Source organism: Athene cunicularia (assembly GCF_003259725.1).
Source record: "Athene cunicularia isolate RWA chromosome 3 unlocalized genomic scaffold, athCun1 chr3_part1, whole genome shotgun sequence".
In the NCBI taxonomy this organism is placed as follows: Eukaryota; Metazoa; Chordata; class Aves; order Strigiformes; family Strigidae; genus Athene; species Athene cunicularia.
In genome coordinates, this window is record NW_020799097.1 from 2,354,889 (window position 1) to 2,372,279 (window position 17,391).

Below are 17,391 nucleotides of genomic sequence, written 5' to 3' on the forward strand. Positions count from 1 at the left end.
TTTGCAGATTAGACATCCAAACGGAAGGTAAACTTGCATGCCTGTCATTAATGACCAACCCAGACAGTACCATATCATTACGAATGTCAATATGTCAAGGAAGCTCATGAGTAGAATTTGAGATACCTGTACTAACCGTTTCCCAGCTAGTGATTTTTATTAGAATAAACTACATGATAATTTCACTGAGTGCTACAGAGGATGACTTAGGTTTAGCAGTGGGACAGTTAACTGAATTCAAGAATTGATACAATGAAGAAACAGGAAACTTTTGCCTTTCAGAAGCTGAAGGAACATCCATACTTACTGATGAAGGAAAAAAAAAACCAGCTCTACTCTCCATATGGAAATCTCAACCTCCTCAGAACATCAGGGTTACCTCACATGATATTCAGAATACTCAGATTTACCCAACCTCTATTTAAAAAACAGCAGTTTCACTATGAGGTTAGATGATGTCCTATCCCCAGTGCTTAGGGAGGCTGAACCCTTTGACATCCTTCAAAGCTTGTTTATACAGAAGCCCAAGCAGCCAACAGCTGAAACACAAGAAACACTGAGACAAAAGCATTCGGCTTGAGTTGGAATTTCTTTAGGTCCTATTCCAGCATCAGGTATCAACTAGATTTTTTTTTTTTTAGAAAATAATTATTCAAGACGAACATTTGATAATTGTGATTTTTTTTTTTTTTTTTTAGTTTCTGGATAGATGTTTTGCTAAATATAATTTACTAAAAGGTAAATATAATATATGTAAGAATTTATAACAACTATAATTTACCAAAGGTTAAAGACCTCATCTGGAATGAGTCCAGAAGAGGCCACGAAGATGCTCGGGGGGCTGGAACACCCCCCTGTGAGGACAGGCTGAGAGAGTTGGGGGTTCAGCTGGAGAAGAGAAGGATCCGGGGAGACCTTAGAGCGGCCTCCCAGGGCTGAAAGGGGCTTCAGGAAAGGGAGGGGGGGGGACTTGATCAGGAGGGTAGGGATAGGATAAGGGTAATGGTTTTAAACTGAAAGAGAGGAGATTTAGGTTAGATACAAAGAAGAAATTCTCCCCTGTGAGGGGGGTGAGGCCCTGGCACAGGCTGCCCAGAGAAGCTGTGGCTGCCCCCTCCCTGGAAGGGTTCAAGGCCAGGTTGGACAGGGCTTTGGGCAACCTGGGCTAGTGGAAGGTGGCCCTGCCCGGGGCAGGGGGGTGGCACTGGAGGGGCTTTAAGGTCCCTTCCAACCCAAACCAGTCTGTGGTTGTATGATGTTAACCTCCCACAGATTAAGTTACAATTAACTGCTGACATCACTAGTACCTTGAAAAAGAACCTGTCTCTCACTTTCAAACATACTCATTACGGATACAATTATACAGTGACAGCCAGCATTTAGATGTAGTACTGTCAGCTTAGTTACCACATCTCAGTAAGGTGTTTTCCAAATTCTACCACTCTGAATATGGTGGCTCTTCAACAGTATACAAACAAACTATGATTTCATTCATGTACAGAGCTACATGAATTACATTTGGAGATATTAAAAAATAAGCAAACAAACACTATCTGGACATAGTCCTGGGCAACCTGCTCTAGGAGACTCTGCTTGAGCAGGAGTGTTGGACCAGATGACCTCCAGAGGCCCTTTTCCAGCCTCCAACAGTCTGTGACTACACATGTATTACTATGTTTAAGACTGCCATGAGTAAGACACTACAGCAGCAATTCTACAAATATTCTGGGACCCCATTGCCTCTCAAATCTCCAACCTGGAGGCAGGCAGCTGACCTCCCCGTGCAGCGTGCTCTGGAAGGGAGTTGCTGCCATGACCTTACCTGGGAAAAGTATCACCTAAGGAACCTGAACAGGGACTAGAAAGAAAATACTACAAGGAAAATAAAGGTATGAGGAAATGTCTGATTAGAAACCAAAAGGCTAACACCGTTTCACAAGGCGCTGTACCAGGATATATATAACATGATATTAATAAGCTCTATCAGTTTCACCTTGCGTCACCTTCCCAAGTAAAATGCCTCGCTACATAACAACAAGACTGTTTACTGTCACCAGACTGGGTCATGGAGGACTATCCTATATATACTTCCAAAACTGTGTCACAGTGCTGCGGTAATTATCCAGCATGCAGAAGTGTGTTTACTCTGTATCACTCCTGTATTCTGGTGTGGGTTACGTATCATTGTACTGGGTACGCTGTAAAGGACTTGCCAGTGCTCTTCCTGCAATTCGATTAAACTCTTAAGCAGCAGCAAAGAAAGTTATTTTAGTGGTGACGGGAAGAGATAATTACTAAGTGTGACAACTTTGCAGAGAGCAGTTGCACAGGCTGGAGTGAAGCAAGGGGTAAGGTTTTAGCTGTTGTGGGCAGTACAGGTATTCAGCTTGTAGGCAGTAAAAATGCTTCTAAGTCTCAGCTGGTACATATGTGGTTTCAGCAGATGAGTAATGCAACCAGATAATTGCTTCCTCCCAGAACCACCTCTATTTCTCTCTTCTCTGCCACAATATTTGCATATGCTTTTTCTTTGTCCCTCTTTTTCTTTTCTTTACACTTCTGAAGTGTTTATTGTTCCGCTCAGCACACTGTCATTCTCCCTGCCTGTGGTACCACAGCTACAAACTCTGCAAAGTCATTACCTCTAGCTGCATTTTCAGGAAGAAACCAGAACTATAGTGGCTATGAAATGAAGGCTGGCTGGTGACAGATGTCAGTCAAAGAGCTCAGAAGAGTAGAGAGAAGAGCCTTCATACCAGGAAAAGACTGGACAGAAGAACAAAACAATTGATAATGTCACTTTTGATCAGTTATCCATATTAGGTAAAATTTTTTGTAAGTAATTACATATGTTACCAAGCATAATAAAATTCAAGTCATAAACATATGCAAATAATGGTTAAAAAAATTCCAGAAAGCTGGAAGTGCTCAACACTGAAGGGCTATTCAGATAAAAGCTGGGTGGCTATCCTGTTTCTTCATTTCATTTATCTGATCAGCACAGTAAAGCTACAACTGCTGAAGAACAGAATAAAATGCTGGCAGAAGTCTACAAACCCTGAGGAGAAAGAAAGAAAATGGTATTGTTTCTTCCAAAAGGCTAAAAATGAAACTGGACCAGCCTAACCTCAGACAATACACATTAAGATTTACAGTTTCTTTATGTCACTACCACAATATAGAGGCCCTGAGTTCTGGTCCCACTGAGCTATGTGACCTAAATAATTATACACCAGCAAAGGAAGCTTCCTGCTTAAAAAAAACACACAAACCAAACAAACAAACAAACAAAGCAAAAACCAAACCAAAAAAACCCAAACACAAAAAGCCCCAAAACAACAGCAACAAAACCAGATAAAACCCACCCTCCTCAAACAATAAAAAAGCCTTCTTGCACTAGATAAAAAAAAAAAAAGGAAAAAATGCTAGATTTATTTTAGGAGCTAGAGATTGAAGAAAAGAATCTGAAGTGACTGTCCTACAGTTAGATAAGAAGTGTATGGCAGAGCTGAGGCAAAATCTAAATACCCTAACGCAGCCACTGCTCTTACCACATGTCCACCCTTCCTCTCCCCAGATATCTTTAAAGTCCAGCCCTCTTCCTTTAGCAAAGAAATTTAAAAATCACAACATAACCTAATTGCTTCTCTCCTCAAAGGAGTACTGATCAGACAATTAGGCTTTGCATTTTTGTGAGATGGTGAGTGGACTATTAGGCTTTGCATTTTTGTGAGATGGTATATGTTTATCAAAGCTGCCATGAACTTTAAAGTACTAATTAAAATGCTGTTATTTTATTTCACATACCTGCAAAGCCCTGAATGCAGCACTCTTACCACAGCAGTGTACAAGAAGCCAGAGTCTGTATGATCAGACTTTGTCCTGCTCCATACCAAAAGAATGGATAAAAACACAAGTTATTTTAATGTCAGTGAGAACCAGGGGAGAATAGTTTGGTTATTTGGTTACCTCTAAAAGAACAACAAATTTAGTGTGCCATAAACAGCCATACCTCCATAGCTTCTTTCCAGGAAGGACAGACATTCCAACCCAGAGGGATGGGTGCTGCCCATGCAAGAGCAGCAGATGCTGCATTCCTGCAGACCTAGCTCATGGAAAACAAAAAACAAAAATACCTACAAGATGTTGATTGTTGATTTCTCCTCATAGGAGGAGGAGAAAAAAACCCCAGTCCTTTTATATCTTTGCCATCTGCTGAAATTAAAATATTTTAAAGAATATCAAATATTAAAGCAAATCTTGAGGTGCTACAGTAATTGTGGTTTTCCCTTCTTACTGTAAGAGCTTGAAAACAAAGATTCACAGAAACAATTTCCTCTGCATTCAGTAGTGCTATTTCCAAGCAGTAAAATAGTGGCAGAATCAGGCTAGCTCCCTTAAATGTAAGGGAGCATCAAGTGTAACAGTGTCACCTTTTGAACTAATTCTAAAATTACCACCACAACAAAAAAAAAAGGACAAGTTACCTCACACTGATGCACACAAATGCATGCAAAAGCTTGTTCAAAGTTCCTCAGGACAATGAATATAAATAAGACCCTAAGAGGTTTCTCTTTTTCTTCACTTGACATAAACCCATAAATAATTTAGAAAACAAACCCTGATAGTTTTTATATTTTCCAAAACCTAAGGAATTCAGAAGACTCTATGTGATATTATCTACCCATGTATTCTAGTTGACCATAAAAGTACACGTGTTACAACCACTGATAATACCATGAGGCATTCTTCTCAGGAGAGCATCAAACCATGTCCTGCCACAGATACTCAACTCTGAACATTCAAATTAGCTCGAGGGATACATCTACACGAATGACCGCAGCAAAGAGCATTAGAGCTGTTCAGCACAAAGTTAATCTGGCTATTACTAATCAATCGTGTTGGATGCCAAAAAAATATCCTCTCTTGCCTCTTTTTCTGCTCTCACATTAATCTCAGATCAAGATTTTGGAGTTTAATCTCAAATTTCCTCAAAATGAAATTGGCATGCATAAAAACAGTTTAAGGCAGTTAAGGAGTTTAACAGACTCATTTTTTTTATATATATATATATATATATTTTTTTTTTTTTATTTTTTTTTTTTTTTTCCCTGTTCTTAAACTTGAAACCAACTTACTTGACAGCATAAAATCTCACTGAAGGTGTTATATTTTCACTGACACTCCAAATCCTTTCCAATGCTGAGGTTTTTAAAAGCTGTCCTGAACTGTACCTACCACCTTCCACAGAATCCAGCATCTCCAGTCACTAAAATAACCCTTTAGCCTGCAGGTGTATTATTCAACATCATTCTGACCACTAAATCCCTTTTATAGTCTTACCTGAGGAAACATTATTATTTAAGAGTTGAAACTTAAAATAGAATAATTTCACATAAGTGGTCATAGCTACAACATTTACTCAGATTTCTGAAGGCAAGTCTTAAGATCAAGCTTGCTCTCCTGTCCTTGCTCACTTCTCCCACAGCTTATAGCCACTAGGTCACTCCCCTACCTTTTTTTATTTGATTTGTTAACAGGAAATAATACTTTAAAGCCTTTAAGTCTTCTGTTAACATATTAGATCAACATAGGAAACAAATATTTCAAACTTACAGCTCGGCTTTCATCACCTATCCAGTGTTTTGTTTGGTTCCTGCTGTCAGAATAGCACAGGGTAATTTGTTAGTGTCATTTCCTTATTTTCATATATTCAAACAGAGTTTTGACTTGATTTCGACATTTAAAAAAAAAATCATTACAATCAAACATTAGGCCCTTTTAAATTATTTTCATAAGAAATAAACCTACAATGCAGAAAAGTCACAAAAGCCACTGGACTAAACTGGAAAACACCAGGTCAAATCCTAATTGCTTTGAAACTGAAGTCCAGAAAAAGACTGACATTGAGCCAAAGTCCCACTGACTCTTCTTAAAGCAAATGGATTTGTCTGTTTTAACTTGTGGATTTAACAAGTCAAAAAAAACCCCAATTAACACATCACAGTCTCCTTGAAGCTGAAATGGCCTGATACTCTGAGCTTCAGATATAGGCCAGCTTTAAAAACAAAACTCTTGAAAGGTGTCTCAAAATTGCTGTAGAGATTTAAATAAAAGCTAGATTTCACTTAAATATTTAACAAATTCATTCTTATAGCTTCAATATGCCACAAAAGGGGGTGGGGTGGTATTTTTTTGTTTTGTGGTTGGGAACTGGCCTTTACTGCTGATAACCACTTTGCAATGGGAAGGGACTACAAATTACTTTCTATTTGCAGCAAAAGTCCACTCCTTAGATAAACCACAATCAGATGCCTTTAGAGAACTCCAGAGAAGTCTGCATGAAGGACAGGCTGTTTAGCAGCTATCACCACCAACCTCCAAAGGCTGTCTGCAAGCAGATCAACAGTGTTAAGGGCACCCCAGAACTTGCTGCTGGATTACAGTCTATTAAAAGCCTTCAAATTAGTGAAGAATTAAGGTTGCAGGTACTTTACAAATGTATTAGGTTTTAAGAAGAAAAAAGTACCAGAGGTTAGGAATCCATAAAACACAAGTTGAAGGTTATACTTCAGATCACGTGACATGCAAACCAAATTATTTCATAGAATCACAGAATGGGTTGGGTTGGAATGGACCTTAAAGATCATCTAGTTCCACCCCCCTGCCACTGGCAGGGACACCTTCCACTAGACCAGGTTGCCCAAAGTCCCGTCCATTTCTTCATCGATTATCTTTACTCTTTCCCTCAAATACAGGAGGTTGTTGCTGACGTGGTCAGATCAGGAACAGGATCAAAAAAGGCTTCTTCCACGTTCAGCTAAGGAATATAAGGTGGCCAAGGATGATTCCTAATAGCGGCGTAGCTGCCCAATTCTCATTTCAAGAGGATATGGCTAATGTTTAAAGTAGTTTTCACTTACAAAATGGGCACAGAGTTTATAAATAACAAGTAATCCTAATTTGCTATGGCTATGTTAGCCATAAAAAAGGTAGAAATAAACTGGTGGAAAGGGAATTGTCTATGAAAAAAATTGTTAACGCAGTCTCACCATTTTATTTTCTTAAGCAACGCAAAATAGGATATGGGTCTTTTTAAAGCATGTTCACCCACACAGGCACAGTTCAACATTTTATTAAGTTTTTTTTGTCCATGACAAGAATTTGTGGAGGGTTTCCATCTTGCATTTTCATTTTTACTCAAGTGAAAGCACATGAGTTGTAGCAAATATACTTCCGCACAACTGGAAATGCAACAACCCCCTTCCCTCCTGGCAAAACTCCTACTTTTCAGTTTTAGATAAGATAAATTTTATATGGCATGAATTCACCCCCTTGTGCAATACAATGCCCCGCTCATGCGACCAAAGACTGGGGAGGTGCACAGTAACAGAGCTTTGTGCGCTGGCGCTGCTGTCCTCAAAACATGGTCTCCATCCTCTGTCTCTCCTGGTTCTTCTCTGATTTAACATCTTTCCAGGACAAACAGGTCACCTTCAAACTTCTAAGAAAGAAAATGATTTCTAGGTATGGAGTGTGCTCCATAATGTAGGTTTAATATGACTGCCTACAAAATAAACTCTGATAATAGACTGGAAAAGCAATGGTGTTACCATAATTTCATTCAGTCATTTAAATGACTGGTTTAGGTGAGGCTTATTTTTTCCCCCCTCTTCTAATTTATTTAGGCTGTTCAGTAACGTCATCAATAAAAAGCAGCAATACATTCTTGAGGGAGCTCATCAGAAACAATCATCATTTTACAGAACAAGGTCAGGCTTGAAGTGGGAGTTGTATGCAGAGGTGCAACAGAGCTGCACAGGCAAAGACAGCAATACAGGAAAAACTCATAGCACTGTTTCTGCAAACATCAATTTCCTGTCAGCTGTTTTGTGCCCACAAAACACCAGTGTGGATGTTGAGGCAGGCATGCTTCCCTTTCTTCTGGATGTCAGCTATCAATCTCAGGAATACAAACACCCTCTTTCCCTCCCCCCACAGCTTCCTGGAACATTTCTGCGTTATGAAACATTGCATAAAGCTGTTCCCTCTGTTCCCTGTAAGACAAAGCCCAACTAACATCTAACCCAGAAATTTCATTCTCAGTTAGTATGAACTGTTACCCACATAGCAAGCCATTCCTCTTTAGTGTAAGGAGGCAACAGCCAACTATGCAGTTTAGTGTTATTTCTGCACTCACATCCCAATCTGAATTGTTCCTGTCCCAAGCAGTTTAACATCGCAGGAATTAATACCACGCCAGGAAAGAGAGAGAAGCAAAGGCACATGCAATTGCAATCAGTTTTCACCCATCTCCAAAGACAGTCATATTTCTTCCTTTAAATTGCTTTGCTGTCAAACAGCAACTGTACCACATGATGCAAATGGTCCACCAAGCTCAATATTCAATTTCTGTCTGCGTCCAACAGCTGATACTTCTAAGTAAAATGTGTGAACAACTGGGGACACATACATAAAACACTGCTAAGATGAGGCAGCCCTTCGAGTGGTTCTTACCTAATATCAGGCAGGATCCTGGTGTATTTTCAAGAAAATTGCATTTTTCCATGTGTATACATCAGTAGTTGCCTCTCACTGTTTTCTTGAGGCAGGGAGTTCTGAAAATTAATTTCATGTATAGGACTCCTTTCATATATTTTCATCATTTTCTGATTATCCACATTCTTTCCTAAGGTAGGAAGAAGTAAAGCGTGCTCCCCTATGTACTCCTGCTATCATATATTATTGTTAAAAGTCAAAGTCTTCCTGGTTACTCCTACCGGTCAGTTCTTCCAGTTCATATTTATACACACATACAAGAACATCTGTACAATCATGTCAGCATTTCCTCTCTAGGCATCTTGACTGTCTGCATGTCGTTCTGGAAGATACAGGGAGAATCGACTAACTGCGCAAAAATTTTAAGATTATATAACCTAGATACACAGGATCATATTTTCAACTTTTACTAAACCTTCCTTTAACTGGGATTTTTGCCTACCATTCCACATACATCACAAATCTTAGTGAACTGTACAAGTAATATATATGCTTCTTCACGTCACAAAGAGATTATTTATAATGGATTAATGCAAGTTCTTCACTGGTTAATGTACATTTTCCCCAACACGCTCCCTATTTATAATTTTTACAAAACTCCCTATTTCTAATTTTTACCAAAAAAAAATTAATTTATGTGCAAGTTTTACCACCTCACTATTTAGGCATTTCCCACGTCAGCTACACTTATGATTAGCGTTTTCCATTTTTATCAAGAGAGCACGAGATCTGTAATACTCCACACAGCAAGAGCTGGTAAGTCATGACTTATTTTCAGCTTTTAGCCAGCTTTAAGGAAAGTTCTCGCGTCACACTACAGTCACACGTACATCGCAGTCAGATGAAAGGCAGCTTCACCTGTGCTCTGTGCAGACCAAATACTGTATAACTGCTAAAGCTGTGCCAAGCTGAGCTTATCCTGCCTCTCAGCGTGCTCACCAGTACTGCCTTTGCATTGGGCAACACCATCACAAGATTTTCTGGCTGACAGCAGGCAGAGGAAGCTTCCGTGGGCTTACACAAACCCCATGTTCCAGTTGTTAGTAACTGAGCAAAGAAGAGGTGAAAACAGAATCTGATAAGATCATATTTAGTTCTAAATATGCTTTCTGAGCTTGGCAAAAGCTCTGGGTGCTTCACCTCTTATTTAGCATAGTATCAAGGCATTCTGTAAACTTTCATGTTAAAGTAGAAGACAAAGCTTGGCTCAGTAGATGAATTTTAATTCCCAGAACCACAGCAGTAGTGTTTTGCAATTAGTAAGCTCTTCCAATCCTATTTTTTTTAAACTTCAAAATTGCATGTGTTTGTTACCATTCATCCACTTCACACTTAACCCTTCAAAGTGACTGAACTATCACTGCTTAGTCCTCGAGACTCCAATAATTGTTTTCCAGTGCCATTTTATTCAATATCTAAAATCTTTGACAGCATTCTGTCTGTCTGGGTCCTAATCTTTGTTTCTTCTTCAAAAGGATTAAAAGGTTCTTCAGCTTTGTAAGAATAAAAAATCCCTTCACTCCAAAGATGAACTATGGAAATTTTTAACACACCAGACTTTATTTCAACCCAACTGCTGCCTAAAGTCCGTCATTCACCTGAAATCAACAATTCATTACCTACATACTGCATAAGTAGGATTTTTTTTATTGTTCTTTTGCACTAAATTCTGTCAGTATTGGTTTTATTCTCTCAACAATCTTTAAATTCATTATGGAAGAAATTTCTCTTTGGGATTGGTAGCCATGACAAGGTAAGCATCATTTACCTACAGCTCTGAAAGGTAACCCTTTCTTAATTACAAGGAAAGTAGTCCAAAATTATTTCTCCCCACAACCTTTTTCAGGGATGTCATTTGCCTCAGAAAGAAAATGGGAATTGGAATGGTAAAAGAATCTTATAAAAGTATTTCTTTATAAGTAAAATATACTTGGGCTTCATCCAGTTCCTCATCAAAGCAGAAATCAAGCTCAGATGTTGCAAGGGTACAAAAATTCTCGAGTCTAAGATAACATACTCCCCTTCTCAGTTTACAGAAGTCCTTAGAAAACAATCAAATTGAGTTTAAGTATCATGACTTCATGAGCAAAAACATTGTGTGGATATACAAATGTAAACTGCTTTAAACCCAGGGATAGATGCCTTAAAAGCAGCCACTTTTGGAAAATATTTATAAAGATACTCAATTACTGAAATATTTATTAAAAAGCACTAATTATAAAGATATTACAGTAACTGAAAAGGAAAAACCCAGCCTGGTTTAACACACTTGTCAGCTTCAGTTAGCTGCACTCAGGCCTTGGAATAAATTTTACCCTGTGCCAGTCTTTGGAATCTCTGTTCTGCAAAACCAGAGGGAAAGCAACTATGAACCACAAATTGCAACAGAAGTAGACAGAAGTCAGCACTCCTTTCATTTTTTAAGTATATTCTCTTAATAAAAAAAAAAAAAAAGGCTCAAAGGTGGTTTGGTTTGCTGGGCAGATTTAATAAATGCTTCGTTTGACAAATATCATGGCTCATTCATAGGCCTGTGCCAAACTAATAACACACAACTGATTTCTCAGCTTGTATCAGTTACACATCAATTACAGTTATGTCTGTGGTATATAATAAAACTCCTTTGTCTGACCTGACAAAAATAATAAATTTTTATGTCTTTTTAATAGGTCTTGTTTGGGAAATACAGAGTGACAGCACAAGCAAATTGGTAGTAAAAAAAAAAAGGCTATAAAGGAACCTAGAATAATTAGAGTCTATCTGGAAGTTTTTTTTGAAAACTTCCAGATAAACATTCCAATTGTTGCCTAGGATTTACCTATTCACTTCAATCAAAATGAGTTCACACCCTCTTTCAAGCCCTAGTCACCATGTAATAAAGCCATGAGTAATCTTCGCAGCACACAGTAAATCCCATGTCGATAAAGAAACTTCAGCCTTGACCTTTGCAACAGAGAACAGGCAACTACAAAAAAGACAAACAAAAAAAGTCGACAAGTCATGCTAATGATACTGTTCATTTACAGCTAAGCCCTGGAGGTTCACACATCCTTGAGAGGGGAGATTTTAATTTCAAGATGTCATTTTAGGAAATTTGTGCAAAACTCAAGGCTCTACAGCAAGTAATTTTGTGAAAGCAACTAAAGAAAGGGTTGACCACTTCCACACAGGGCAATTTTCATTTTAATACGAGAAATCATCACTCAACCTAATCCCCCCACCCCTAAAATCTTACCCAGTCTGGAGGTCATCCGATAAGATTTTAAAATTGATCTTTTGTACACGATCAGATTGCTGAAACCTGCACAGCACTGTTAAGGATTGCTCAAGAAAATAACCGCTGAATTTCTCTATCTCAGGAAGGGTGATTTCTCGGTTAAGGAGTAACTAACAGGAAGATGCTAGATTTCTGAAGTCATATGAGAAGTCTTTTTTTGAAAGCAAGTTTACATGCATTCATATTCCTCAACTCTCTAGAAAAAAAAGAGTGAATAATCAGTTTGTAGGTGCAGGAGAAAGTTAGGTCAATCAGTTAGCAGCTGGATTTTCAAAACATTCCTTGATTTTTAATGCAAAATTTCAAACAGCTAGAGACACTCTTTTTCTGAAGACTTGAAAATGTTTCAGTGGTAATTACATCAACACAATTCTGTATCTCCAAAAGTCAGGTCCCAAGTTGGGTATCTGTCAAAATATGAAATACATCAAGAGAGTGGAAATTTCTGACTTTTTCTGTTCACTTTCAATCCCAGGTGTCATGGGAAATCAGAAGGAGAGGTGGGTGTATCACTTAGGAACTCCAAAGCCTGCTTCTCCTCTTTAACACGGAGACAGCTGAAAACAGTAAGGCAGGTATTTGCCATTTTAGCTGATCTGACTGGCAGAGGGTTTTTGCAGATGAACATACACACTGTGCACATCTCTGGCCTGCGCAGACCACCTTGGGCAAATGGGACAAATACGCATAACTGTGACACTGGCCAATTCACCCATTAAACTCTTTATTTACACGTACCCATCTCCCAGACTTGGCTTCTACCAGAGAGGATGGAAGTGGGAAAGCATGCATATTTCCAAAAGTCATCGCTTGTTTTTCCAAATGTCACTCCCTGCCTGAGCATGGCTGAGTCATGACAAGTGGGGATGTGACAGCACAGATTGCTGTTTCTAAAATTCTTGTCCCAGTTCTTAAACTGACCCTGGCATCTTAATGAGAAATGCAGCAAAGCTTTTAAGATTTTCAAACTTATCCTGCTTTGCAAGCATTTAGAGAGTGTATTTACAATATTATTTACTTTTCTCTGATTAATTAAAAGCACTCCAGGTTTGCCAAAAATCCTCCAGCTCGCTTTAGACACATCTGAAATCAAAATGAATGATTTTATAGCACAAAGAAAAGTCGTTGACGGTGGATTTGGAAACAGAAGCAGAACTTGAGCATAAATTAACCCCCAAACTTAGAAGAACCGTCGCTAAAACTAACCTTTTCCTTAAGCTGATATTTAACATTCCTCTGATGGAGTTGCAGAAGCCAAGACAATTTAGTGCAAGGCTCTCTCAAGGGTATTACATGCTAGATGGGAACCTGTTCCAAATCCTCACTACTCCAACTTCATTTTTGAGGTATGTGGCCTCACTGTTTGCAGGCAAACCTTCAGTGCAGTTAACGGGCCTCCACTTTTCCCTCTTCTATTAAATCACCCCATATAAATTTACTGTGCTTCCTGCTTAGATTAGCAATGGGTATTTGTGAAAATGCAAATGAAGTATTCTTCAGTCTGGCATGCTGGTTTCTCACACTAGGCTCACCATCTCGTCTGGGATGTCAAGGCAATTGCCAACCGATTCCTCCCTTGCCAGGGGGCATGATTTGCATGATGTATTCTCTCATGGCTGCAGCATGAACATTTTTTAAACATATATTAGGGAGTATAAACTATGCCATATTTAATTGGTTGCCATGTTTTAGAGCAACTATGAATACTATTCTTAATACAGCTCTGGCTGACTAGGCTTCTGAGAATCTAAATTTCCTGCCATTTTTAGCGGCTTTAAAGGCTCAAATCAACATAGGTATTTGGCAGCTAAACAATACACATGTTTCTGGAGAAGGCAGATATTGGTACAAACAAAAACACCCCACCACACACAGCCTGTTTGATTTTAAGTCACTTGTTAAAGCTCCAGTCCCACTGTCTGTAATAAGTCTTCCAGCTGATGACAACGAAGTACACATTGCACCCAATGACCTCTTCGCTTTTCTATTTACTTCCACTTGGGTTTGAGAAGGTTAAATTATCAGACATCAGGTAAAGAATACATCTACTGACCACTAACATACAGTTCAGCTTTACATGAAAAAGCTGTGATGTTGCCTTTAAACAAAGCTCTTCTATGTATTTAACTGAATTTTTCTAATTTCTTTCACCCTTAAGACCACTTCCTCTTTTTTTCCAGAACACAGATCATGATTGACTGTAGATGTCCAGTAACAGGTTTTGTCTTTTCCCGCACACCTGCTATTTTGTTCATGAACAGATTTTTTCATTTCCTCCCCTTGCAAACAATCAATAAATTAGGTAGTCACAATCTTAACCTTATCAATTATTACAGGACTTTTCAGTTTCACAGCAGTTAAACAAATTGACAGCGGTTCTGACATAAATTGGTTCCTACCCTTAGCCACCATTCCAAGTATTTTTGATCCATGTAATGACCCACTGTCAAGACACTCCTAGAGCTACACCTCTGCAGCACGTTCCCATTCCCCTTCTTACACAACGAATATGAGACCGTTATGAGAAAATAATTGTGAAAATTAACTTAGTTTCGAAATGACAAACTGTCCAGCTCAAATTATTTTGCGGATTTAAATTTCTCCTGTTCCATAACAGCGTATGAGAAGCAAGGAAACAGTTCACAGACCCACTAATTGCTAACACATTGTTTAGAGCAGAAAGCAAATGCAGTAAGCACTAAGTTTACAAAGCATCTTCCCAGCATGGTAAAATCAGCCTTATTGTATAGATGATGGCAATTACATTGCAGAAAGAATATATATTAGTTTTTAAACTGAAAGCCCTCTATCAAGGCCTACATACTGTCATTTAATTTAAGGAACCTGACCTTCCTAATTCAAAAATCTTACCTGGCATCTCCTTTTGAAAGGTTGATGTTTACAGGATGAAGAATAACCTTGTTTGCATCCACATCCACCACACATTTTGTATGCAGATCAAGCTCTATAAAGAAATGAGAAAGTGTCAAGTGCTGCTCCTAAAGCACTAGGATTATATACACCATTACTTCCTCCAGACACCAAATTTATTCATGTAGTCTGACAGCCACCCATCAGCTAGAGAATAGAAACAGGACTATTGCCAAATTCCACTTCTAGAGATATTCTGATGGGATGGATCCTGTCCAGCTTTAAAGCATGCACTCTTTTCAAAACAAGAAAGAGCGCTTAGGTTTTACTGAAGGACAATCAGCATATATAAGGCAGTATGAAATTTCTTCTGGGGAAAGAACCATTAGGCATGGTACCACTTTGACAGCTCTTCTTATTGCTCTCTCAATGCCTCCACACGCTTGAAGGCAAAGCTGCCCCTACCATCTGCAGCACATTTTCCCCGGCCACTGTTGTGACACTGCAGCATGCCATGCCAGCTGTCAGTCCTGGGGCACCTGCTTGGAGAAATTCAAGTCCCATCAAAAATAATTTAGGTGTGAGTGTGTAGAAAAGGGCTTAACCCTCCCCACAGGCTCCCAGTCAGCTGGAAAGCCCAGCTCTTCCAAATGACGCTACACCATGGGATATGTACTATGAGTAATATTTGGAATGTATGAGAATTCTCAGCCGTAGAGGCGGGGAAAACAAAATAAAAGCTTCAGATAACACTGACAACCGTCCAAGGTATCCACCCAATGACAAATGGAGTTAGATATTTAAAAAAAAAAAAAAAGGCACACAGCCACTTGCAATCAAAGTCACTGCCTGCAGACTCAGGGGCCTGGACATAAACAAGCCCAGTCCTGTGTTCTTAACGCTCCAACGCTGAACCTGGAAAGCGTGCCCAAGTGCCAACACCTCTGAAGAGGACACACCAGGCACACCCAGCAGGACTCTGCAGCTCCCACGCGCTGCAATGACGAGGGGCTACGGTGTACAATCTCCATACAGGGTTCAACACCTCAGCTGAATCACCAAAATATGCCACTGTCTAACCACGTTCATCCCAATCCTCATCCTCCATCTCTGCTCTTTCCTTCTTTGTCACCTGTGCTTGCTCTTTCACCTTACAGCACCTTATAAACTCAGACTGAAAATCTCTCAGGCAAAGACCACAGATTTAATTATTGCACAGCAGCCTGCAGAGACTTCTTTCTACTGTTAAATAACACAGAGAAAGTTTCTTTCAGTGACAGTTTTTGAAAGAAATATTATAGGTTTTTGCTAATTGAAACACAACAAAACCAAAACTGAAGATTACTGGTCATAGCAGGCAGTCCCATGAAACTGAAATCCTTCTGCACAAAACTACTCCTCTGTTATTAAACTGTGCTTTTGTAGAAGGAAGAGACAGACAAGTTTCAGAAGCCAGTGTTTATTTTAATTTCTCTCCACACCCTGAAAGGTGATTTACCTATCATTAATATGCAATACATGCTTGCTTAGGTGAAATTATATTCTTCATTCATCCCATATCCGACAAGCTACTTTATCTTGGTCTGGCTGGTTAATGAATGTTCTGTATTGCAGTGACCTGTTTTTCCTCAACTACTGAAGAAGGTTTTTACATGCTACCTCCCTTATGCAAAGCATGTATGTGCACTCTGTATACAAGCAGTATGGTCTTTATCATATTTTTTAATTCATCTCTTGAGAGAGAATGCTGATGGCAGGTTTTACATCCATGATTGCCCAGTGAACTCAAGGTCTTGCTAGTATTCATTAAACCTCTTTGTGAAATTCCTTTAAGAAAGCACACAGACAGGATACAAGAGTTCCTTAAAGGCACATGTCCTGACAGGAAAAGAAGAAAGAATCAAAGCCAATTTGTCATGCACAACACGCCTCGTCTGATGATCGTCATCACACGGGTAACATTAAAATCCCTCACCTAGGCACCCTGCAGACAGGGGACTGCACGGTTTCGGAAGACGCGGTGAACCAACCTAACAGCTACTGCCAAACAGGGAGGTCTCAGTCCTGTGCCTGTTGCTCACCTTCCGTCACTACTGTGCTCAGCAGACTCCTCTGGAAGTCACTTCAAGTCACTTCAACAGAAGAAAACTACCCACCATGAAAAATGGATGTATTCAGACACTACAAAGAGTTACATCAGCTCAGTGAAAGCTCTGAAGAACATCAAAGGCCATGCAAACAAGTGGGTAGACCAGAGAGGGGAAGAGAGGAGGCAGAAAAGTGAGACCCTCTCCCAGCAGAGATGAACTTCCACATCAGCTCATGGCATTCCATGAAATAACCCCCTAGGAAATGGTTATATTCAGCCTCTAAGATGGGTTATGTATTCAGACAGCCTTAAGGCTACCTACCCCAGTTAGCTTGACAAAAAAACCTCACATGGCAACTCTCCTTTTAGCTGAAGAAATAGTTGAAGTTCTGCTTTAATAGTACATCATACACTTTCTACAAATTCTGGTTCCATTGCAAAGCATGTTCTTTGACTTGCCTTCTGATTTAACGTTTCCAGGCTGAGAGATGAATCTTACATTAGCCACTACTGAAAATCGTATCATCATAATTTCCACCTCATTACCTTTTTAATATTACTAAAGCAGGTTAGTCTTATAGACAAATTATCTTCC

General features: G+C 39.3%; 1 protein-coding gene across 1 annotated transcript in view; it reads right to left on the minus strand.

Annotated features, from left to right (window-relative positions):
* The window catches only part of KIF13B (kinesin family member 13B), a 115,484-nt gene extending 100,205 nt beyond the window's left edge, over positions 1–15,279 (minus strand). Inside the window, exons 1-2 of the mRNA XM_026846379.1 lie at positions 15,173–15,279; positions 14,708–14,801 (exon numbers count right to left, since the gene is read on the minus strand). Coding sequence (XP_026702180.1) covers positions 14,708–14,801; positions 15,173–15,218 — 140 coding nt within the window. The 5' untranslated portion in view covers positions 15,219–15,279. The remainder of the gene's footprint in view (positions 1–14,707; positions 14,802–15,172) is intronic.
* Positions 15,280–17,391: the final 2,112 nt, after the last annotated feature.